General features: G+C 38.0%; 3 protein-coding genes across 3 annotated transcripts in view; 1 reads left to right on the top strand and 2 right to left on the bottom strand.

Moving 5' to 3' along the window:
- The window catches only part of tdrd9 (tudor domain containing 9), a 28,978-nt gene extending 19,876 nt beyond the window's left edge, over window positions 1–9,102 (bottom strand). The window contains exons 1-4 of the mRNA XM_084742618.1: window positions 8,608–9,102; window positions 1,498–1,580; window positions 1,338–1,405; window positions 665–886 (exon numbers count right to left, since the gene is read on the bottom strand). Of these exons, the coding sequence (XP_084598744.1) occupies window positions 665–886; window positions 1,338–1,405; window positions 1,498–1,580; window positions 8,608–8,738 (504 nt within the window). The 5' untranslated portion in view covers window positions 8,739–9,102. The remainder of the gene's footprint in view (window positions 1–664; window positions 887–1,337; window positions 1,406–1,497; window positions 1,581–8,607) is intronic.
- On the top strand, window positions 2,900–7,335 carry rd3l (RD3 like). Its single transcript, XM_084742617.1, has 3 exons — window positions 2,900–3,286; window positions 4,739–5,080; window positions 6,462–7,335. The coding sequence occupies exons 2-3, from the start codon at window positions 4,767–4,769 to the stop codon at window positions 6,826–6,828; spliced, it is 681 nt and encodes a 226-aa protein (XP_084598743.1). The 5' UTR covers window positions 2,900–3,286; window positions 4,739–4,766; the 3' UTR covers window positions 6,829–7,335.
- A 1,278-nt stretch (window positions 9,103–10,380) lies between the features above and the next one.
- Window positions 10,381–24,080, bottom strand: kif15 (kinesin family member 15). The gene is made up of 34 exons (XM_084742791.1): window positions 23,991–24,080; window positions 22,904–23,090; window positions 22,705–22,781; window positions 22,531–22,568; window positions 22,330–22,427; window positions 22,047–22,226; window positions 21,542–21,751; window positions 21,319–21,444; window positions 20,446–20,568; window positions 20,192–20,339; window positions 19,481–19,572; window positions 19,162–19,371; window positions 18,705–18,882; window positions 18,449–18,572; window positions 17,703–17,844; window positions 17,389–17,559; window positions 17,172–17,300; window positions 16,257–16,362; window positions 15,984–16,149; window positions 15,743–15,893; window positions 15,550–15,635; window positions 15,360–15,438; window positions 15,169–15,255; window positions 14,967–15,071; window positions 14,706–14,828; window positions 14,005–14,151; window positions 13,814–13,909; window positions 13,550–13,714; window positions 13,258–13,349; window positions 13,088–13,154; window positions 12,954–12,991; window positions 12,710–12,842; window positions 11,151–11,282; window positions 10,381–11,066 (listed from the first exon to the last, which is right to left on the bottom strand). The coding sequence occupies exons 2-34, from the start codon at window positions 22,916–22,918 to the stop codon at window positions 10,992–10,994; spliced, it is 3,909 nt and encodes a 1,302-aa protein (XP_084598917.1). The 5' UTR covers window positions 22,919–23,090; window positions 23,991–24,080; the 3' UTR covers window positions 10,381–10,991.
- Window positions 24,081–25,060: the final 980 nt, after the last annotated feature.

Genomic DNA, 25,060 nt, shown 5'->3' with positions numbered 1-25,060 from the left:
AAATCCATTGCTAGCCCTGTGTCCAACCTCAGGGAAATAATTTTTGGTTCGTCAACTTAACTGAGCACAAAATAACTTATCTTTCATTGACTACACGACTTTGACAAACCAACACAAAAGCAGGAAAGGGAATAAGGAAAGAGCTTTCTTCTTACAGCAAATGGAGATATTTCAGATGGTCAGAAGACAAAAAAAATTAAAAGCACCATTGAGATGTGCAAATAACAAAAAAAAAAAAAAAAACAGTACTCAGCTTATGCTGCATAACTTGAGCATTTTATCTCTTAGTAACACAGACTATTTATTATTGCTCCCACTGTCAATGACATCATCCTTAACTCCACAGGTTTGCAACAAATGGAGGAGAAAATGGTTATTATTAGATGTGCTGCTCTGTACAACAAAACATCCTGGCAACAACGCACACACAAGAGCTTGTTAACACAAGCATACAAATACTCTCTTTTTAAGCTGTGAGTGGGATGCAATGTTTTTGTGCAGTCTCAACCAATGTGAATCACAACTGGTCAATGCTCAGTCAGTAACTAGTTCTCCATGACATCTGCATAAGTGTCACTCTCCTCTTATTTTCTCCCATTTTTATCGTGAGACAAACATAGAAATTTGGTTTGAGTATCAGATTCTGTCTTAATGTTGCACTAACCTGATATCCCACCAGACTACCCAGGGTACACTTGCGCTGTGTGGCAACCCATCGAGCAATACTGGTGGCTCCAATTTTGCGTGGTTGGGTGACCACAATGTTGCATGAGACATTTTTCTCACTGTAGTGGTCCAGAATGTACTGTGGCAGCTGGGTGGTCTTGCCACTGCCTGTGGCTCCTCGAACGATCACTACAGAGTTGTTTTCTATGAAAGAAATCAGCTGGAAGCACACGCACACACACATGCAAACACACAAACACACAAGCAGACACATGTGCATAGTTAAAACCCCATTTGGCTATTTGTGCCATATCACTGAAATAAAAAAGAAAGACAAAAATAAGTTACGAAATTGTGGAGCAGATGGACATGCTAAGCTGATTTGTAACTGAAGTCCACACTTCATAATCTGCATTAAGAAAGCGCAGCTTAAATGACAGGATGAGCTCCTAAAATATACACACACACACACACTATTCTTTAATAGACAGAAAATTTCTGGTTCATCTTGAGCAAACAGTAAAAGCTTAAGTGCACCTGTGTCCTGAGGACATTATGGTAATTTCAGTAAAACATACAAAAGACAAAGTACTTCAGGAGAACGAAAGTGCACTTTCAGACCATCAGGCTGTGTGGTTGGGTGTATGTGGTGTATGGATGGTACATTGTACCTCCTTCCTGCTTTTGGTTATGGGCAAGCTGGGGTACTTGTAGCTGGCAAGTGGAGGAGGAGCAGTACCTAAGGATACAGAATCAAAAGCACAAGAAACAATGTTAACTATTTGAGTATGATGGAGGATAAAAAACAAGCTAACTAAGTTTAATACTCACTCCCTGCAGGTTCTGGTTTTTGGATCCGCCCTCCATCAGCTTTCTCATTTTTCAGGCTGCCCTCTTCAGGAACTTTTGTAGGGCTGAGACAAAAATAAAACAATTTTAAGCAGTTTTTAATTTAACTTATTATGGACAAGAAAGCTAGGCTATGTAAATAAAACGATGACAAAAAGTAAGCCACAATGAGTAAGAATTTAAAATGTCAACCTTTAAGAATTGTTTGCAGCAACGAATAAGTAAAACAAAATATTTCACAGCATTTTTCACAGCAGCCAGTGATATAAAACAGTAGTGTAAATACAGGTGCGATACTAATTTAGGTTCTGTTCCATACAAGTCAGAGTTCAGGTGCTGCTATTGTGCATGTTGGAAAGGCTCTGCTAGACTACACTGATCTGGATCTTAATTAGTATCACTGGTAATTATCTGTGTTTAACCTACTGTATTCATATCAGTATAGTTGCCATAAAAAGGTCTACTGTTCAGCTTACACCTGTTAGTTTCATCTTAGAAAACAGAACTGTCAAAGTCCCAAGAAGCAATGTGGTAAGAAACATGCAATTACCAAATAAAACTTTTGGTACCCTTTCAGTCCCAGCCCCCTTCCCCCAAGAGGCTCTTGCCTTTTGCCAGAAAGGAAAAAAAAAAAAAAGAATCTGCTCTTAAAGACTTGCCTGGTTAAATGAAGGTAAAATAAATAAATAAAAATATAAAAATTCTGTGTGCAAGGACAGGCTTAAAGGGGCAGCTTTACTTAACTGCCTTTGAAATATAAGATCCCTTTCAGATCTGTGAACCAACTGTGGTGCTTTGTTTAATTTCTGATTGTAATAATGTGTTACACTGCTAATATGCAAGAATTTGTCAGCTGTCATCCTCTTAGCTAAGTCTCTTGAGACTAATGCTGGGCACTACAGTATTCAATGGTATTTAACACACCAGACGCCCAAGAATATGGACAATTTTTGAAATGCAAGTGTTTTTATAATCACATATAAACCGATGATTCTAAGTTATATAAGATTGAGGTTATCATTAAAAGTAAGCTTCAACTGTAAGCTCACAGTGGGTGAACTTACCAGCAGCAGCACCCACTTCATTACTTGGTAACATTTGTAACTTCGCTCACAGTCTCTGCCTCCTCTCCTCTTTCCCTCCGGTCAGCTTCACCAGGCCCACAGCAGTGTAGCCAGGAGAGCATTCCCAGTTGTCTGCGCCTCTCACTTTCTCTCTTAGTGAGGGGAGGATTTTATCGCAACAGCAGGCACAAACCCTGACAGTACTAAGAGGAGCTCAAATACAACACACCCACGGCTCGTGTGCACACATGCACTCTCGCCCTCTTCCTTTCTCTCCAATGCACACGTTACGTGGAAGCTACAAAGCAGCTGACCTTACAACAAAGCTGCACACTGCACAGAGGAGAGTAGGGTGAAAGGAGAGGAGAGGTGACAACTCTTAGTCAGTAAGCAGTGTGTGACTAACTCTCCTGGAAAAAGTCTGCATGACAGGAGCAGTGGGAGGGATAAGGACAAGACAACTACAACACAGAGGGAATACACTTCCAACAACCGAGGCACATTAGAGGATTGCTGCCGACAATCAAGTGGTGTGCTCCTTTGAAGGCATTTGACACCAAGGGACATAGTTGACAGCAAGTGAAGCAATGAAGTTTACATGGACTGACCCATGGAGAAAAAGAACTGGAGGCTGTACTTTGTGAAAAGCTCATCTATGCCGATTTTCTGAATAGCTCACAAAAGCGTCAGCTGTGCAGTTTTCACCTGTAAGTACAGATCTTTCCTTTCAATTTTCAGCCAGATGTTAGTGTGATAATTAACTCTTGCACATGCTGAAGGACTGATTAAGTACTGGTTATTTTTCAGACATCTTGAGCAGAAATCATATCAAATACATGAAAAACTGTTTGCAACCTTACAATGGATAAAGCCATAGTACAGTTTGTTCTTTGTGGCTGACCTCTGACCCTGTGGGCAGTGTAATCCATCTGAATCCCAGGTGGAAGCTGTGTTGAATCCATCAGTCTGGGGAAAAAAGCCAAATACACACACCTGGGGCACTGTCCTTCACAGAGTTTGACCCAGACTAAAGGCAATGAGATCAGCCATCAGGCAGAGACCAGAGGTCAGCTTTGTGTTGGAGTGGTCATCCTTCACTGTCAACTATTTTGATAATTGATCAATCTTTTCAGTCATTTTTCAAACAAAAATGTCAAATATTTGCTGGGTCCATCTTACATGTCCACATTTGCTTCTCGTCTTTGTTATTTATCGTAATAAATGAAGAGTCTGTTGGTTGGACAAAAGAGGCAATCTGAAGACATCACTTTGAGCTCTGGGAAGTTGTGATGAGCATTTTTGTCAATTTCTTTAGATTATATAGACTGAACAACAATTTGATTTATTCTGAAAAGAAATGGCAGATTAATCAACATTGAAAATAATTTATAGTTGCAACGCTAGCATCAATATTTCATCATGCCCTAATCCCCTAAGGTCACAATTGTCACACATTTCTTATTGTGGTCTACAAAGCTGAAACTGTGACCCCATTTTGAGTATAAGCGCAAGCTTTTGCCAGAAGTCATAATTAATAAATTTAGGAACTTATTTATGTTTACTTACTTTGTCATCACATTTGATTTTCCTTTAAAAAAAAAAAAAACATTACTTTTCCATTTCTCTCGTTAATTTTTATATTTTTGTTCTATCTGCCTTTGCGCAGTTCATCACATGGCCAAGAGAAATCTGCGCATGCTGTTTGAAATAGAGCTTCAATTTTTAGTTGATTAGCTGGCAACAACTGAATTAACTATTTTGATAATCGATTAATCATTTTGAGTAATTTTATTAAGAAAAAATGTCCAAATTTTCTGATTATGAATATTTGAATGTACATATATATATATATTTCTGGTTTCTTTAGTCCTCTATGAGAGTAAACAGAATATCTTTAAGTTATGGACTAAACAATACATTTGTGGACATAATCTTGGACTTTGGGGAAACGGCAATCAACATTTTTTCCTGACATTTTACGGCCCAAACAACCAATTGATTAATTGAGAAAATGATCGACAGTTCATTGTCCCTAATCAAAATAAAAATTAGTCGCAGGTCTAGCTTGAAGCCACAGACATTCCAGCATGTTCAACAGTGTTAAAACAGCGCCATGGGGAACTCATGGCAATCCAAAAAGACAATTATTCTTTCTTCAGTTTTCCAGGACTGTCTGCTGTGTCCGTCATGCCCCTGTTCAGCTGGATGAAATGGTCCCAAGACACAAGAGTGGAGGCACAGGATGAAGCAGCACCTCTAAAGACCTCGGGGGTCGTGCCTAATCGCATGTTGATCAGAGAGCTCCTGTGGCATGTGGAGGAACGTGAGCGCCTGGCGAGGGAGCTGGAGCGGGAGCACAGGCTGGCCCACAGCGCCCTGGGCCTCCGGTGGTTTCAGAAATACCCCAGGTTACGGACCCTCATCCCCACATCAGAGCTACACCAGCTGGAGTTCCTATGCGCTCAGATCCCACCTATCCATGCAGCCACCGTGCTCTCCAGGTGTTTGGTAGCGGCCTTGCCGAGCTCCATCCTCACATTAGTATGCTGTCAACAGTGGCTAGCTGCTGCTGTATCAACACAAGGCCTGACAGCAGGCAAAGCAAAGAAGACCCAAAGGGAAAGGGAGGCAGGGCAAGCTGCCAAGAAAGCCATTATGTGTTACTGTCAGAGTGGCAGGCAATATAGAGTGTGAACATGTGAAGGTGAAGGATGCCCTGTAAGGCAGAATGAAGCCAGACTGCCAGGGTTTCCACGCATCATCTCCATGTTAGAACGATAATAAAAAACAAAAAAAAAAAAGAAAAAAGAAAAAGGTTGAAGAGTTGTTCTACATGGCTGAGCACTGTGACCTACTTACTTATTTCCCTTACAACTCACTACTGGGTCATTCCTGTGTGCTTACATAACAACATTACCACAGAAAAACATATTTAGTAAGAAATGTGTTATAATGTTTGAACCATTTTCAAAGGAACAGTGCTGTTGTCCTGGGTATGTCATTCCTGAAACTACGAGAGACTCAACAGCTGGAAGACCTTACAGGTCTTAAAATTTTGTGACGGTTGAATTAATCAGTATTATAAAGTGCCAACTTTAAATGTGGAAAACTGACACAGTGTAAATGCAAATCCTTGCTACTTCAACAAGTGCTTAATTAAAAGGAGCAATACGTAACACAGTTACAGCTTTCAGTAATGGCAGTTCAAATAGCGAATTACAGTATATTAAATAGTTTGAAGTTTAGGGTGGAAAGTATAAACGACAGAGAAAGTACATCGGTATAAATTTGCCCTACATTATGCAATTTGACAATACCATGACAGAGCCCTCTCTCTGTTTAAACAAAGAGCAGTATATAATAAGTTACAACGAAACGTTAAACATACAAATAAAAGAACCAATAATTCCAGAGCTTATCCAAATTTGAATATACATATAGCGAACAAAGTTAAACGGATAGCTTTAGTTTTAGCTTGTTAACAACTCACTACAGTGCGCAGAGCAAAGATGAAAAGAAGCTGAAAAAAAGACCAGTGCAACTTCCATTTTATGGACATGGATCAGGGTTAAAAAGTCAGAAAACAGGCGGAAAAGTTATATAAGTGGTGGTAAAACTTGATATACTTGAGAAAAGGTTTTGCATTTTTTTAATTTATTTTTCTAGTTTTGCACATGAAATGTTTTTAAAATACCTCTGTACTATGAAATATGCCCTACAGTAATAGCTGCCATGGCTGTAGCACTGTTGTCAGAGAAGCTAGTATTCCATATCAGCATGTTTCCTTAATCTTTGATGAGATATCATGGTAATTTTATAATTTAGTACAGTAAATATATAACTTCTGTCTTTTTTAATTCTGCTGGTTGCATCCTTCCACAGGTTTCGTGAGGTGCTTGCCACTAACAACATAAGACCTTGGGAGCTGGCGTCTGTCTTCAAGCAGGTGCTGAGGGACTTCCTGAGCCAAAAGGAATATGAGGAAGAGTATGACCTCTCAGTGCAGCCAGCGCAGCTCCGACCAATGGAGGCTTGGACCAGCCGCTACAAAATGAAGCAGAGCTTTGTCACACCCACGGTCCCCAACTGTGGAGACCACCCAAGGGAGGAGATCCCAACAATCTCCGGTTATGTGGATCGGGCCATGCGGCACTCCAGTTCGTACGCAGTGTCCAACAGGGACTGGGACCTTCCATATTACTATCCAGTTCCTCTCAGGCCTGTTAGAGCGTACAGCACGACAATATGAGGACGCACTGTTCAAAAATATCTGTGGCCTTGTGTTCCAACACAAAGAAAAAAGTTATCACTTCCACAGCATGGAGACAAGATGCAAAAACTTCATTATTTGTACTAGTTGTAGATATATCTAGCTTGTGACCAAAAATGTGAAGACAACATTAGGCTAAGTGGAATAATGTGTCAAGCTGTTTCATTACAGAACTAGTTTATAACCTCCTCTTTTTAAACCCTACTTAATGGACTATTTTTCTGTAGAAGAGCTGCAACGATTAGTCAATTGAAAGAAAATTGGCTGCCAACTATTTTGATAATCTACTAATTGTTTCAGTCATTTTTAAAGCAAATATGTCACACATTTTCTGGTTCCTGCTTCTTAAATGTAAGGATTTGGTTTTGTTTCTTTATGTTAGTAAATTAGAAGTCTTTGGACTGTGGGCTGGACAAAAGAAGAAATTTGAAGACCTACCTTTGGGTTCTAGGAAATCGTGATGAGCTTTTATTTTTTTTTTTACTTTTTTTTTAATGAACTAATCAATTAAGCATGAAAATAATCAGTAGATTAACTGATAATTAAAATAATCATTAGTTGCAGCCCTATTCTGTAGCCCTGATTACAAACCTGTTGGACTTTGACATGTATTTCAAAGATATGTTGTTAGGTAGAGGGGGTGACGTCACAAGGGCACTGGATGTCAAGACATGCGTGACATGGACAAACTGGTCCCACACTTTGTGGCTTGTAACTTTTGACTTTTTTCAAGTGAAGCAATGTCTACTTGCGACTTCTTGAGTTTTTGATCAGTTCAACCAAAGAGTGGTATTCCCTTCTCAGATCATTTCATATGACCTGTTTTTAGTGCAGTTTTTAGAGAAGCATGGAAACTATCAAGTATTTAAGAATAAAAAGAGTACAGATAATAGAAAACTCAGAAAAAAAAAATATATAATTTGTGTAGCAGATTTTTTTTTCTCTCATCTCCTGACTTGTTAATCATTCTGTCACATGCTCAGGTCTGGAAGGGTTTAATACACCTTTTTATACATTTACTTTTTAAAAGTGAACTTACTTTAGTATATATAGTTTAGGAATCAAGCATGCCTATATCTTTTAAATTTAAAAAGAAAGAAAGAAACACTCATGTAACCCCTGCAGTACTCCAAAGTACCCACAGGAGAAAAGATACCCCCATTTGAGAAAAAACGGTAAAAACAGACAATAACAGTTAAAATGTATGAAAAACTCTAAGCAATTAAAGCATCTTTTGGTATCTGTTCAGAATTTTATGAGGTAGGACTGGACACACAACTTATAATAACTGAATATTTTTTGGGCACGTTCACAAAATATTAACATCAGCTCAGAGAGTGGTAAGTTCAGAAAATTACATAATTTCACTTTAATACAGCCTTTAAAACATGGAAATGATAACACTTATATCACAATATGACAGTATCAAAAATCATATCTAGTCTGGTCAATATCAGGTTACCCAGCCCTACAAGGAGGCTGTATGCATTAGCTACTACAATCGTGGCTATTGCTCCAGAATCCTTTGTCCTATGTTAATTCTGGTAAAAAACAAAACAAACAAACAAAAAAACACTCTTTTGGCAATAATTTTGGCATGTCAGCACGCTGACAGCGAGTAACATACCTAATTTTAGCTAAAACTCTCGGACTACTACAGGTCAGGTTGGATCCAAGGATGCTAGGCTAGCTCACATGAGGTTAGCCAATTAGCTAAAGCTGCCCTTAGCTTTAGCTAATCGGTTCAGTTCATCTCACCTGGTCTCTTTCGACGACGGTTCATCCAATTTTGTTTGCAGGACTTTGTCTTCGATTTTAAAGTTAGCAAACTTCGACCCTGAGGTGAACCAGTCCGAAATTTCCTCGGCAGTAAACACTTTTTTCATCATTTTACTGGTATTTACAATTTCTGCATTTTCCAGCTGCGTCTCTCTCTCCTGCCAACTGGCGGTAAATGTGTGTGTGCGTGTGAGAGTGATGAGATTGGCGTCATACGTCGCCCCCTGGCGGTGGGACAAAAATCGCAAATAGTATGCATTTACGCGGCATATTTATTCTGCTATGTATTGGTGGAAGTATACAAATCATTTACCGAGGAAAAAAGTAGGAGTACCGCACTAAAAATATTCAAGCATTACATTAAAAACTTTACTGTAATAGCAACAGAATCATTAATATCAGATGTAAATGTACTCATAATGCAAAGTGACACCTGTCCGTTGAATATTATATCCAGGGATGCACTATATGGATTTTTTCATCCTATACGATAACCCACAAGGACCTGCTTCAATACCAATAAGATAACTGAAATTTCACATTTTTTGTATTTTCAAATAACCTAAAATTTATGCACAGTGTTAGAAATGCTAAAATTGCTGATTTAATATTTCATACCTCTGCCCAAACAAAATCTTACTGACGACACTACTTTTAAAAAAATAATAATAATAAGTTTTGACTCTTCAAAAACATTAATTTATTTTCCTAATAAATAATAATAAATAAATAATAATAAATAAGAGAGTGTAATAATAATAAAAAAAAACTACAAAAAATTACCTTGGGTTTTAGAGTATTTTGCCTAAGAATTCCAAATGCTTTGACAATGTGTCACATTAGATATTGTAGCAATATTTTTCAGCTAATATATGATGATACCAATATAGATCAATAAAGCTGGAAAGGCCAATATCAAACGAAAATCTATCTGCCCCAGTATTTAGTGTGGATTCCTAACTTATTACGTAATTATCTTTAATGTATTATGTAAGCAATACTTTAGTGTTGTAGCAGTTTTTAAGGGCAGTTTAATTCCACGATTTTCAAAGTGGGGGCTGCCAGGAGGCAGATGTAGAGTACTTGTATAATTTCCATCACTGCTACCACATGCATGTAACAGAAAAAAGAATTATGACACGTGTATGTCATGTCTAGCATTACTGAATAAAAGGTTACTGGTTCCTTAAGTTTTGATCTTCCACTATTAGATATCCAAAGACCTAGATCACATTTCTCAAGTTTTTGTGATGACATTGTTTGTCTTTATAGTCCAGTTAGTGTTGATGGTAAATATAGTCAATTAAGCAATAAATTCCTCACAGAGCCCTGCAGCAGTGCCTACATGTCCAAGATCCATTACGGGCAAACTTGTGAGTCCAACACCTACGTTGCCATGTTATCACCACCCTTACTTGTGGCTATTACTTTGTTGGGCAAAACAAAATACTCATCTAGCAAGCCCCTGGCTACCCAGAGGGGGAGACAAAAAGTCCAAGCTCAAATAGCCTGTAATTTTTTCTTAATACACCAACATCACTGGATGCAGGAAGAAGGAAGATTTTACAGCAGAAAAACTAAATTTTCTCAGTCAATAAAGCACACCACAAGGAATTAACTGCTTCATTTTGATTACATTTACCATCAACACTGACTTGACATCTACATGAAAACTCCTAATCTTCCCTTTAACTATTCAGGGGAAAAAAAAAACTAAAAATCTGAAACGAGGCAAGGTTACCAGAGGTTGAAAAAAAAAAAAAAATTTTAATTACAGTATTAAAAAAGAGTTTCATTCAATATGCTAAAAAAAAAAAAAAAGACTGGCAATACACCTCAGTATGATGAGAAAATACAACAAACCATGAAACATGGACACAACTCAGATGTTCAGTCACAAATCAAAGCACCAGGCATCGGGACCAGAAAACTATGGACACAAAAATGTTTCACATTAAGATGTTTTTCAGCATTTCAGTGTAGTCTGAGAACAATGTGACAAGGTGAACTGTTGCACGTCCTATGCAACCCAACAAGAAAAGATGGAGCTGGAATAATGGAAGTTTTGTCCATGCTGCTGTAAAAGCAAGTCAATGTAAAGTTACAGTATGCATCTAGACAAAAGACTGTAAGAGGTGTGATAATATGAACACTTAATGAGCAAAATCATCAATGAGAATTCCCTGAATGAAAAAGCTAAATTCATGGATTACAATGTATTTGTACTTGAAACCATTAAAAGAGTAGATGAGGTCAATACAGTAAAAAAGAAGAAGAAGAAGAAGAAAATCAAAATAAAACCAGAACTTTTCCCTATGAAAGATGCAAGTTTACCCTCATTCAAACAATTAAAAATCAGGGGTTTATGTCATCTCCTGTAGTGGGTATCCACTTGGGTCTCGCATTAAGCCAATCTCTGTTCTGAGCTTTTCATTTTCCTTTAAAACAAAAGAAAAGTTGATTAACATTATTCTCATGACCAAAGAGAGGCACTGTTTAATGACAGCAGAAATGTTAGTTACCTCTTGAAGTTTGGTGTTTTCCTTTTTCAGCTTCACCAGATATTCAATCCTCTGTTTATGGTTCTTGTGCCCCACAAGTTTTCCATTCTCCTCCGACAGCTGAACATTCTGCTTACGGAGAACGTCGTTCTCCTGTAAAAAAAAAAAAAAAAAAAAATATGTCACTACTATAGCTTAAATAATCAAATTAGTCCATCGACAGAAGATTCAAGGGTAACAATTTTGATAATGGATCAATGCTTCCAACTCAGTTTTCAAAGTAAAAAATAAAAACATTCTCCGGTTCCATCTCTCCAGTTTGCAGCTTTTCTCTGTTTTATATCACAACAAACTGAACATCTTCAAGTTTTGGACTGTTAGTCAAACAGAAAGATATTCCATTAGGCCTTTTACACAAAAGATATTTTGACATGTCAGTAGGAAACTCCAGGAGGTGTAAATAATAAAATGACAGAATCCATTTCAAACTTTGCACAGAAAACATTTCTAACAGACGTGAGGAGTTAGAAAACATTTAAAATTTAAACAAAGCGAACAGAGCATGCTAGGAGTTGCAGCCGAGCAGGGCACCAGAATGTTCTACCGTACTGCTTTACTACATGGCAAGTGTTTGTCCACTACTTGATGATGAATGAAATGAAAATCTGTTCAAAGAATTCATGCCAATCACTTGAGAAAATTTATGAATCAGCCTACCACAATAACAAAAGGTATATAAGGTAGGGTTGAAACTTGTAAGAACTTTTTCCATTGATAATATTAACAATCAATTAATTGAGTGATCATTATTAAAAAATACATAAGAACTTTGTGTTTTTTCCACCTCTGTCAGGGGGAACATATTGCACATTCTCTGACAGCATTATGAAACATATAAAGACATGAAGATCTACATATAAAACACATATACTTGTATATCAAATAACATACAGTGCACACTCAGGTGACAATAATGTTATATTACAGATTTTTATTTGATAGTAGATCAATTAAATTTTACTTGATCAATCAAATTCTTAATGGCCAAGTAATCAATCAATCAATCAACTGTTATCCTCCCTAATATGGGAGGTATTTTTCATTATTTCCTGATAATTTATAGACTAAACATTTAATTAAAAAAAAATGAAATGACTAGCAAATTGATAGTTGATAATTTTTTTTATTTGCAGCCCTAATCAATAGTATTATTTATTTATTTACTTATTCATTTACTTATGATTTTACACCAAATCATGGTATGGCATAGTATCAATAAGAGTATCAGTATAGATAAATAGTATCAGTATCAATATTGGTATCAATAAAATCCTGATGATACACATCTCTACTGAGCAGTACAGTTATTATAAGTGCTAATATTGTCAGTTATTAGACAGACAGCTTTCAGACTATCGAGTGTTGCGTTTATTATATTGGGTCACCTTGATGTTCTAGTATCCAGGCCATCTTCCAGGGTAAAATATTACTGACCAACCACAACTGAGAACTTTTTAGCAGTGTTCCTCTGGGATTGCGAATATGCGTACCAAATTTCTACTACTGAGTAGCGTTCTGACCTGGACTAGTTTCTCCTCATCCTGTATCCTGTGGCTCAGGTCTCTCAACTCTAGACAGCGGTTCCTGAGCTCAGTGGTCAGCTCCTGAACGCAGGTCTGAGACTGGGACAACATCAGTTCTTGATCCTGCAGTCTAATCCACAGCACAAAAACAAAGACAGAGCTCATCAAATGTGAAGAATCAATAAAGGACCAGAATATTATGCAATTATAAAACACTGATTAATCTACTTAACTTTCTTACCTTTTTAGAGTGTCAGACAGCTTCTGTGTTAGTTTACTCTGTTAATGAAGAACAGAAAAGAGGACCAACTAATAAATTGATTTTTTTTTTTAATAAAGAGAAAAAATAAAACCAGCAGATAATCAGATACCAACCTTCTCTGCTCTCTCCTCCTGTAGCTCTTTAAGTAACGACTGCTTGATGCCATCATTCAAAACCTCACTGAAAATGAAAAGGTAACATTATTCATTTGACTTGTCAGCACTGGATGATCAGGCGTATTTTCGGGCAGTGGGTGCTGAATATGTGGATGAATAAACTCAACCCATTATTTCCATTCCGGTTCTCCTGGGTGTAAAATTTGTCAAGTAAAGTCTGGATCTCCATTCGGACCATCTCTTTTTCACTCAGCTGCATCTGAGGACAGAAAACACATTATCAGTATTGATGAGCTACAAAGTTGATAATAACTTTAAACCAAATTTAGTTTAGAGAAAAGATCAGAGTTGGAAAAAAGACACTAAACTATAGACGTCTGCTATAACCATGCTGAATGAATATTTCAGTCCAATGTTGAATGGCCATCAGTTTACTTTAACTTTTACTCAAAGATATACCTTAAGCCTTTGGATCTCCTCGTTCTTGGCAGCCCTCTCAGCATTCAGCTCGGCTAGAAGAATCTCCATGGTCATCATGGAGGAACGTCGATTCTCCAGCTCCCTCTCCTGGCTCTCTAGCACCTGGGTCAAGTCCCTGTTGAAGCTTCCTGGAGTGCAGGGTGTCTAGGGAAACAGAGAAATTAAAAGTTAAGAGAAGAAAGACTAGCACACGTTTTCCAAATGTCACATTTGCTTAATTTGTGAAAGCAAAATTGATCTCACCCGAGGTAATGATTTGGGAGTGACAGTCAGCTCAACATGGGGTTTGAAACTTCCATTTCTGATAGTTCTTTCAACCGCTTCTTGCTGTTGTTGCACCTGGTACAAAAGGAGAGCCAGACATTTTGATAAGATGTTAGATTTTTTATGGATTATTTGTTTGCTGTATGATAAAATGATAAAAACAAATCCACCTTCTGCTGTAGACTCTTCATCATGACATCCTTCTTGGCTATTTGCTCTTGAGATGCTTGGAGAAGGCTGTTCTGTTCATCTAAGACCTTAGTGAGTCTCTCAACCTCCTCAGTGGCATAGGCAACCTCCTCCTGCAATACCTCAACCTGAGGAGAGACATGCACATAATGTATATACTGTAAATTCAATGAAGTCCAGATCAAACAGCATTTAAAGACTATCTAGCTTCCATATCATGATGTAATTCTAAGTGAAACAAGATAGGCAGGTAATTTAACAATGAAGTGGGCATGTTTTTACTCAGTGTACCACGCTGTTGCTTGCTGATGATGTTGTTAGCTGCTAGCTAATGAATCTAGGCTCAAAAGTTGAAGACTGACTTCTGGGTGAATGTCACAGTATTATTGGTTGGTCAAGCCTCCATAAACATGTCATATTTTTGTTTTACAGGAAGAAAACATGATTGGATTTTGATATAAGGATACAAAGAAATCATTTTTTGGCATATATTGTTAAACAGATGCACAATATGACCAGGTATGTGATCTAAAAGTGTTGAAAAGGAATATCCCCTTTCATCTCTACCTCTATCTAATTATTAGACTAATGTTTTGCCACTCATCAAGAGATTAATCACTTACAGCAAATCTACAAATTTTCGGACAGCAATGTATGAACACGTGTCTAACGTCAAACTTACCTCTATTTTGTTGGAGGCTACACGCCTTTCTAAAGTTTCTTTCAGGTCATAGACTTCCGTCTGCATCTTTGAGTTTTGCTCTCTGATATCCTCCCTTTCAAGGCAGGCAGCATTGTACTTGGCCTGGAAGAGCAAAGACATAATTATTATAAACATGCCCTGACTGATTCAAACATCAACTCTGTCCTCAGTATGAGACGATTCACTAAAGAAATTACAGCAAGCAATTAAATTATTTAAGGCAAATCAGGAGTTAAGTACTGTGATGTCTTTGATGTCTCCAGACAGATGGGTAATGGTCTCGTCCTTCTGGGTTTGCTCACTGCGGAGGTCTCTGGTTTGGTTAATCAGATCTACAACAACATCCTGTCAAAATACACAGGTGAGATTTAGCAGGGTAGCAGACACGCTGAAATTATATTTGAAGAAATAAGAAATGTGAAAGAAGTTTATTCAGGCTTACTTTGTCCTGCTCAATCTTTTGCTCTAAGCTTTTTATCATTTCACTGGCAGAGTTGAGACTTTGCTCAAGATCAACAATACCGGATGCCTTCAAAACAAAAATCAGACAAGCAAATTTAGCTACTGAGCTGCAGTTACTGTTATGCCAATTAGAAATAATTTTCAAACATGCATACTGCTCTTAGGACTGACCTGTTGTTGATTTTGCAGTGTCAGGTCTGAGACTTGTTTCTTCAGCTGTGTATTCTGCTCCACAGTTTTAATAAGTTCTCTGAAGACATATACCAAGGTCACTCATGTTAATACATATTATTTTAAATGTTGAAAACAAGCTATTAAAAAAGATGAAGCTACAGGCACATTATAGACTGGCAATACTCACTTTGATGAACTTTCTTTATTTTCTCTTAACTGGGACATCAGGGTGCTTGTGTGCTGTTGCTCAGTCTGCAGTGAATTATTCAGTTCCTATAAGAGAACAGATAAAAATAATAGAAAATATAGACAGGTAAGCGATCACAGCCTACATTTGAGGATAGAAAAATGGTTGTAGTTGAGTTTAAAAGTTCACAGACCGTGAGCTGAACTTTCAGTGTATCAATCTCCTGCTGCCTGTCCTGCAGCTGCTGTCCTGCTTGATCAGCCTCAAACTTGGCCTCAGCTTGCAGCTGGTCAAATGAGTCCTGCAGTGTCCGATGGTGCTCCAGAAGCTGCTCCCACTCCAGCCTGGAATGAAGAAGACATGGTAGTAGTGTGCACATTAATTACATCAGATCAAGAGGAGCCACAATACCGTTATGTCAGACTCATGCTTACTGGACTTTGTCAAGCTGGAGCTGTGTGCTAATCAGACTGCTGGACAGCTGGCTTGTCTCTCTCTGCTGCTTGCTCTGGCAGTCGCTTAGCTCGTTCTTCACAGTGGCCAGCTCTTTATCAGACGACTGCAGCACCAGGCGAAGATCACGGATCTCACTTCTTAGCACTGAAAGGAGAGGAAAGAAGAGTCATCACTTGGACCTCTCTCTCCTCTGCCTCCATCTGACAGAAACCTTAAGTTCAACACAGCTATAAGTCACAAGTGAAATTTACCTTCTGCAGCTTGTTGTTCAGACTGAAGACTCTGTTGTAGCTCACTGACAGTTTCTTGCAGGTTGAGCTGATCTCTGTTCTTGTTAGCTCGCTCTGTAGCAAGGAGCTGCATCAGGTGTATCAAGAGTAATTAACAAAATAGAATAGTTAAGAATAGTTATTCCACACATGGAATATAAATATTTTTTACACAATATTAAACCTACTACAAGGAGTTTTAACAGGTTATGAAACAGTCTCAACTTATTACTGAAGCCTCTATATGACCTACATAAAACACCAGGCCAGATTGTCCTTGAAATCCAACAAAACAAGCTTCTGTTTACATTTTCACAGGAAAAGTTACAGTGCGGAGTACATTACCCAGTTAGAAAGAAGCAGGAGGAGATTTTCCTTAAGGCAATTTTATTTTTGACATAATATTTTGTGGTTATTTTGGTGCGAACATTTGCCCACAGGGGCATCCAAAATCAATAAAATATTAAAGTTTCTTGTAGAAGCTTTAAATTTCAGTAAGATAAAACTGCAAATGTTGGTGTTCCCACAATTCTTTTTAAACCAATTAATGATTTTCCGTAGTATTTTATTCCATTTCCATGACTTTAAGTAGTTTAAAATATGTGAGCCTCTGTAGCAATTAAAAGGTGCAACGAGATTCTTTCTGCAGTGTGCTACACCCTAAAACAGAAATTGTAATGGACTGGAATTGTATGGAATAGAAAGCCTTTGTCTACACATACAATAGACTCAGAATTGTGCACACTTTGTTTATATCGCCACAGCTAAATTTGGCTGTTCTTCTGTCGTTGTTAGTGAGTCCATCATCTTCAGTGCTCACTTCACTTGATAGCAGATTATTGGATGCAGTCACGGATTGCAGCACTAGATTTTAAATCAGTATTACAAAGAACATACCTCATCCTTGCGGTCAGACTCCTGAGTTATCAAAGTGATCTGCTCCTCAAGTTTAGCAATTTGCTGCATCAGCTTGCTGTTCTTTAGCTCCTCCTCGTTTAGCTGTGTCTGGACACGACTAGCTTGGTCCTGTTGAGAAATCATAAAGTATGACACAATGAGAGGATTTTACTGTGTTTTTGTGCAAACATTTGAGGCATAACCCACATTTCTGTACCTGCACTTGACGTAGTTCCTCTGTCAAGGCCATCTCAGTCATCTCTGAAGGAGGTTCTTCGGACCAAATGTCATCATTTTCATTACCGTCTGTCCCATTCAGGTGTTCTGGGCTTGAGAGAGGCACGACGCGCGATCGTAAGTTGTATGCTTTGGTGGGCGTGGTGAGAATCTGGTAAAAAAGATGAAGGAAGGATAAAAGAGAATGACTTTTTTGCTTGTTAGATAATCTGCAAGACAAAAATTTATATCAAATAAAGACAGCTTATAATTTGTCTCATTTTGACCTGAATACAAATTTCAGCCTCCCCTCACCTTAATAGTTTCAACGTGAATTCTGTTCAGCTCAGAGACCTCCTTATTTTTGTATGCATTTGTGGCCTCCAAAATGTTTTCCAAATGCTTGTTGGATTTCTCAAGATATCTTTTCTCGGACTCCAGCTGAGACATCTGTTTCCTAAAACACAAAGTACAATCCAAAAACCATGTTAAGCTCCACAAAACCTTCTTTATAAACGTATAAAGGCATTGCAGGAAAAAATCTTTCAAAGGGAAACTGTATTTTTCAACCTGGACCCTACTCTCCCATGTATTTGTCTCCAAGTGACTAAAGGGGATAACAGTTTTTGAAATTGGTCTAGTATTGCTGCAGCTGGCAGAGGTGAAATTGAGCTTCAGCATAATACCTCCAGCCAACTGCCCACCTTCAAAGTTGACTAAAAGTGGTTGTTTTTGCAATTGACAGACTGTAATTAAGTAATAAGGGTCTGACATTATGGCACAGAGTGAGGTATTGCTTCGCCCCAGTGGAAGTCAGGAAACTACAGTGTTTTTTTCTTTTTCAAATAAAACTATATAAACTCTTTCATTTGGTCTTATTTCACTTTGCAGACAACAGTTGTTGACAAAAACATGGCATGCCTGTAAACTATATGGCAAAATGTCTTGCCATACATACATTCTAGCTTTTGGAGGGGCTTGTTACTAAATATCTGCTAAGCTCTTCTAGATACTGGCCATGTGAATCTGGTTTGGTTTTCTTCATTAAATACCCTCCTTACTTGGTGACTTCTTTGTACTCCTCAAAGGCCTGAAGGGCAGCTGTGAGGTCAGACTGTTTCTGAAGCAGTTGAGCCTTCAGCTTCTCAATATCTGCAGCCACAGGATTTGAAGAGGCTGTTGGAGCTGTGGAGCAACATGAGTTAATTGATATGTATACAGATACATGATATAGTATAGTATAGTAATAGAGTATAGTATAGATATAGTAAATTTTACTTATATATTTTTCTCAGATGAAGCTGTTTATTATCTTACTCTCTGTGACTCTTTCTGTCTCCATAGCCCTCTGGAAGGTTTCTTCAAGCTCAGCAGCAACTGTGGCTGCAGCCTCTTCTGCATTCAACACTGATTCGAGAGAACGGAGTTGACGGTTCTCCTGTCTGAGGCTGAAATTCTCTGCAGCATATCGAGTCATCTTTGGGTGATGTTCAACCTAAAAGGGCACCAGTATGGAAAATTGTGTTCAACAGATATAGAATTTTGGCTTTTTTTTCCAATAGAAATAACTAATGCAGAGGATCTACTGTAACTCTATTGTTCCCTTCAGAGTAAACAACTGAGGATTCAACATGAGATATTAGAGCAGCAACTTTAGATGGAAAAAGGGATGTTTTGACATCTGAACTATAGGCACTCCACACTAGTCATGTACCCACACATTACAGTATATATATAGTCATCACCAGTGCTCAATTGGTATTAGATTTTGTACCTGATCTCTCAAGATCTTTATCTCCTCTTTCAGCTGGTCTATCAGAGCCTGAGACTCCTTGTCTGTCTGTAAACCTTGTCCTTCCTTCAATTTTTTCTCAAGTCGCAAAATGTGGTCTTCTCGAAACTTGACAATCATTCGGCTGGAATGGATGAACTTGTCTTTCTGGGCCCAGGCCTCCTCAAGCTGAGCCACCTTCTTGAGCAGCACCTGGATGAAGTCAAACATTGCTGTAAGTTAACCTATACCAATAATATTTCCTCGCAGCAGCATCTTTTCCAAAAAAAATAAATGACAATGCAAAAAACATTTTGCATACCTTCTTCTCCTCTTCTCGTTTTCTCCACAGACGAACAGCGGCCATAAACTTTGCTTTATATGAGACATCATGTTGAGTTTCTATAGATGGACCTGATGAGAAAAGCTGATTTACACTTCGGCAACATCTCAGAACATATTTGCTTTAAAACATGTAACCTTACATGTAATACAGACATTGTATTTCATTAATTTGTTGTTTATTCCATTTTAAATGTTTCAAAATGGTTCAAATAGGATGTTACTTTAAGGTTGTTATGTCAAAATATGTTTGATAGGGGTGTCATGATTCTCCAAATCCACAATTCAAAATTGATCTTCAATTTATAGATCATAATTCAATTAAATTTACAATTTAAACCACTGTGCTATGCTACTATTATATGATGTAGACTGTCAGGTTTGTTGTGGGAAGTGAGTCTCTCCCAGCGCTAATATATTGCCGCCGTCACAGACGGGGCATCAGTCAAACAGTTGCAATAGATCTCTGATTCCAGCTGCAGGCTTTTAAGCTGCACTATGTCATCTTTGAAGTTTTGTTGATTTTTTTCCCTGACATGTACAGGATGTGCGTAAAAAAGTAGGGTGGAGGAAAAAAAACATACTGGGAGAATCGTTGATCATGCTTTTGATTTCAATTATTTACAACTCATTTAAGGCGATTTTTGATTTAGAATTGAAATTGTGACACTCTTGATTTGTGTATCATTACCCATGGGGAGTTCAGGTCCTCCTGGTGCTACATCTCTCCCATAGCCCACTGCCTGAGAAGTTAGTGCCTGTGCAAGCTGCTCCTTCAGCTTCTTCACCTCAGCTTGTAACTGCCTCACATTTCCCTGTGTGTCCTCATTGATAATGGCCTAGCAAGACAAAATAATTGCACAGGGATGAGATTAGTGTTCTAATTATGAAATCCCGCAGTTGAGTCTAGTCAGTTTTAATACAGTTTTGTTTTATGACAGATACCTTATTCTTGATCAACTTTGCTCTCTGGGCAAACTGCAAGGTCGACAGTGTTTCTCCAAAACACTTTGAACCAGGATGTACATTGGCTATGATGTAAGTCTTTGCATTGCCACCAAGCGAGTCCTGAAATAGCAGTACAACTGTTACAGTGCATAATCTATATTCATTCATAAAGCACACATAAAAACACACCACACCACTGACCACACTGCACATCCAATGTCATAATACCTAGGAAGTTGTCTCCAGGCTGATACACAGCAACATAACACATAACTGCCAATCTTGAGACCTAAAAAACACTGAGGTTTTTAAAATCCAACCTGTGGGTCTCTGGGTCTTCCCATGGAAAAATCTGAGTTTCATAGACTTTGTTTCCTGCTGTCTGGTGACTTTAAAAAATGAAAATGATAAAGCTTGCCTTTTTGTTTTTTAACAGATCCCTGCAGAATGACCTACATGTATATCTGACACTACTTATAAGCTGGAAAACCAATTTTTTAACCAATTTCAAATTTGATTTCAATAACACAGAAAATGAATATTTTGCAAATGTTTTTCCAAGGCTTTCTTAATTAGGCTGCTCATAGAAAAAATGTGCCCCTTTCCTTCCAAACTTTCTGTAAGAAACTGGAATTCTTCTTTGTATGACTTCTGAAATGAGTTCTCTTTCTCACTCAATGAGGAGGATGCAGCACGAGCATGGATGTATTAAGGAGAACTGGATACAGCAGCCACATGACGTGAGTGCCAGGAAACAACATTTAGTGTAGCTGTGTTGTTCAGTAGATGTTTAGAGTCTCCTGGAAAAGTCATGAAGTTTGGCACATATGAGACACACCCAGGATGTTTTCTGCATTTCAAAACACTCACTCTCAGCAAGAAGGTGAGTTTAGAATCCCTGTAGCAAATGTGGCGGTTCTTCCCATTGGACACATCAACCAGTGCCATGATCACCTGACCAAGGCACATGAGGGAACGATTGATGCTGCTGGCCTCCTAAAACAGAAGAAATGCAGGGAACAGCTGTTAGCAACAGCAAAAATCATAAATGCCGTACCTCAGTATGAGACTCAATTCAAACATGAAGCTTCACCTTGAGTCTGGAGCCTTCTGTGTGTGTGTCTTTCTGCCTCTCAGACCCTGCCAGATCTACCAGGTTCAACTGAGACATTCGGATGTTCACCACTTCATTGATGGACTCTTTGGACTCCAAAGTCATAGTGAACACTGCATGAGATCTGGAAGACTCACGGTTCATGGAGGTGGAGGCAACTCGCCGATTACGCCAGCCCATAGACAGCACCTAAGTGGTTTCAAACACAAATTCTGTACAGTCCTTTTCAGCCCTTGAATTTAATCAACTATCAATTTATTGTAATCTCGTTGCTGTGTAATAAGGTGACAGTAGTCAATGAATACAATGAATAAAACATAACATTTTATATAATACATTTTTTCACATTGATAATGATGGGACTGATACAAGAAAGATATAGGAATATGGGGGTTTCATCTCCTTCTAATTAGTCATAAGTATTACCATGTTTTACATTAAGGGCAATAACCTTCTATGAGTCATAACAGCAAGCAGTTTATACCTGGTAGGCTTCAGCAGCTGAGTTGACAAACTTCTCCACAGCTCCCTCAACAAACACTCCTTTCTTAATGTTCTCCCTGAGGAAAAGGCTGGCTGAGGCGGTGTCCAGCAGGTCATAAATTTGTTCATTGTATATCTCAATAAATGAACATTTGCAAAGAAAACTCTTGGACTGGCCAGACTTAAAGAGAAATGAACAAACAAAGCACCAAATTAAAACATTACAAAACATACATGAAATATTGGTTTACAACACTATCACAGTGATAAATGGTACAGCTCACCTTTTCCACCTCTCTGTTGATGAGAAAAAACAGGTACTCAAAACTTCGAGGAATAACACCCCTCAGTTCATCTGTGAAGTTATCCAACTCAGATGGTCCTATAGCGAGAAAAAATGTGTCATTACAGTTATTCTGTAGATGGATCTTTAAAAATTTAAAATTAATTAAATTAAAAATGTAAATAATATCTTGAATTCTCACCAAGCATGGTGAATGTTTTCCCTGAGCCTGTTTGTCCACTGCAGAAAGAAGAGAGAAATCAGATAAGATAATCAGATAATGATTGATTAAATTGACTGAATTGGCATTGTGCATGATTGTGACATGAAAAAGTCTTAATTTATATAGTACATAGACAACACGAAGACCACTTACTAGGCAAATATAGTACCATTATATCCATTCATGCAAGACTCAACAATATTCTTGGCCACACTGGAGAATACAGAGTCCTGTTGAAGAATGGTAGATAAAGATCACGCACATGCAGAAAAGGACCAACTTAATTAATTTGTTTTTGGGTTTTGCCCACACCAGTTGCGCGTTGATATTGGAATAACTGCAGGCTCCTAACCTGAGATGTGTCCATGTCCGCCACATGATCATAGGTGAAGGTTCGTGGTTCTGGTTTTGAGAGAAGACGGATGGTGTTGGGTGAGGTGACTGTGAGACACAGACTCTGATCTCCATCTGTGGTCAGTCCAGTACCCTGGGTCAGAGGTCGTACTCGCACAAAAACTTTGATGGAATCGCTGTCACTGCTGTAGGCCCAGGAACAAAAATGAAAACATTGGCACTTGTCAAATATACACATTGAGCTGATGATGCTGAGAACTAAATATCACAATGAGATGACCGAAATCCACAAAACTCTGCAGCTCACACCAAAACAATCTAGATCCTAGTTTCTCAAAATATGGTATGGTAAGTTCTACTAGTGGTACTTGAGCTCCATCTAATTGTACTCTAAGGAATCTCTTAAAATGTTTAAAAATTAAATAAACTAACTAAAAAAAACACACACACACACACATATATATATATATATATATATATATATATATATATACACATATAAAATACTACATACACATAGAATACTACAAAAATTCAAATGAAAATGCTATGAGATCACTGAAATGTAATTTAAAATAAGTTTTGTCTTTCTTGTCATATTTTTGTTTGTTGCCTGCAGCCTGAAAATAAATAAATAGGGCAGACCTACACTACTATGTATGTTAAAACTGGACATAATGGTGATATCTAAAGTGTCAAATGTTTTAAGAGGTGTTCCACAATGTAAAAAGTTAATGAAACGCTGATCTAGCTAAATAGGACCACAGGCCAGGGGTCCTTTAAGTTTGGAGGACATGAAAATGTTTATTTCATTGCAACTGTTAAAACTGTGCAGACTATTAGGTGGAGATGACGGGAGATAACGTTACAAACTCATAATCACCTTGTAAAGAAACAATTAACCAGACATAGATAACTTTCCGTAAACGAATAGCATTAGCCCTGTTGTAGGACTGTATACTGAGGGTAATGGTTAGAGGACTAGCTATAGGAATGTGTGTAATGTGAACATTAGCAGCGTTAAATGTTGTCGTTTTTTGTTTGGATGAACCAAACAGAGCCTCCTGAAGGTAACGCTACTTTACCTGCCAGCAAGAAGGGTTGAATCTCCAGATCCTGTCAACAAAATGACAGCATTGTTAACGTTTGTTTACCTGATAGTTTGACTTCCAAAAGCGGTATATATATATATGTATGAATCGTGTAGAATACACCAGTGTCCTTAGTTAAGCTAGTACACGTATAGCCATGCGTTCAAAATAGCTCGATATCAATACAGTAACGTTGAAGCTAGTGTTAAATCATGTTAGCCGATCATCCAGGTTAACTAGCTTGCTAAGGTTACCAAGAAACAGTTGAATGTTAGCCTCATCATGTTTGTCACGTTGACAGCATATGAGTTTGTCAACCAAATACATGTCTGTTTGGTGCGCTACCTTTTCCACTGGAATTCATTGTTGACGGAGAAGTGTTCGCCGTTATGTGGTGAAATTAATTTTCTTCATTGCAGCGTCAGGCGAAAGAAGACACGGCACTGTTTACATCCCTTAAAATTGGCGGGCAAGTCTGCAGCGACTTCTTCTTCGTTTAATGTCGACGCACAACCAGCGTGGGAGGTGCATGGCGCCACCTAATGTTGAACGGGCTGTGCAACAAGTTCAACATTTTCTTTGCAGTTACAAACCTCTCATTTATCACTGTCTTTTCTTGCACATAACCAGAGACGGTTTACGAATCCAAACAGAGAGCATCTTTGATATAATTTGAAGCGTCAGGTCTGTGTCTACCTCTTTTTATGATCAAATTGAAAGGGTTATACTGCCACCTATTGCAGCAGAGAGTGAACATTATTGCTTTATTTGTTTATAATGAATTGTGAATGCCAGTCTATACCTTCTTGAAGATAACTGAAAAAAGTCATTTCTACGTATTGGCTATTCCAAATTTACCAAACACTCCTGCCTGTACATCAGAGTTTACAGATACTATGCAGTGATCTTTTCAGATGTGAACAGACAAAGGAGCTTGAGTCACAACTGTAGAAACACGTTTGTTTATATGCATTATAGGTTTATAACTGATTTGTTTGCTATAAAATATTGTTTTAACCACTAATAAAGTCAATATTATATAATGCAGAGTTTGAGAGTGTGGA

The sequence above is a fragment of the Lutjanus erythropterus genome, chromosome 18, assembly GCF_056507025.1.
Source record: "Lutjanus erythropterus isolate fLutEry1 chromosome 18, fLutEry1.hap2, whole genome shotgun sequence".
NCBI classification, from domain to species: Eukaryota; Metazoa; Chordata; class Actinopteri; order Lutjaniformes; family Lutjanidae; genus Lutjanus; species Lutjanus erythropterus.
Note: the sequence above shows the minus strand (reverse complement) of the source record. Positions and strands in the feature narration are given on the sequence as shown.

What these genes read in the sequence shown, in the direction of transcription:
- rd3l (XM_084742617.1), top strand. Translation starts at nt 4,767, where the DNA reads ATGCCCCTGTTCAGCTGGATGAAATGGTCCCAAGACACAAGAGTGGAG. An exon ending in GCAGCCACCGTGCTCTCCAG is followed by an intron (nt 5,081 to 6,461) that starts GTGTTTGGTAGC and finishes ATCCTTCCACAG; the next exon opens with GTTTCGTGAGGTGCTTGCCA.
- kif15 (XM_084742791.1), bottom strand. An exon ending in TAGCCTCCAACAAAATAGAG is followed by an intron (nt 14,152 to 14,705) that starts GTAAGTTTGACG and finishes GTCTCTCCTCAG; the next exon opens with GTTGAGGTATTGCAGGAGGA. An exon ending in AACCGGAATGGAAATAATGG is followed by an intron (nt 13,155 to 13,257) that starts GTTGAGTTTATT and finishes TTTCATTTTCAG; the next exon opens with TGAGGTTTTGAATGATGGCA.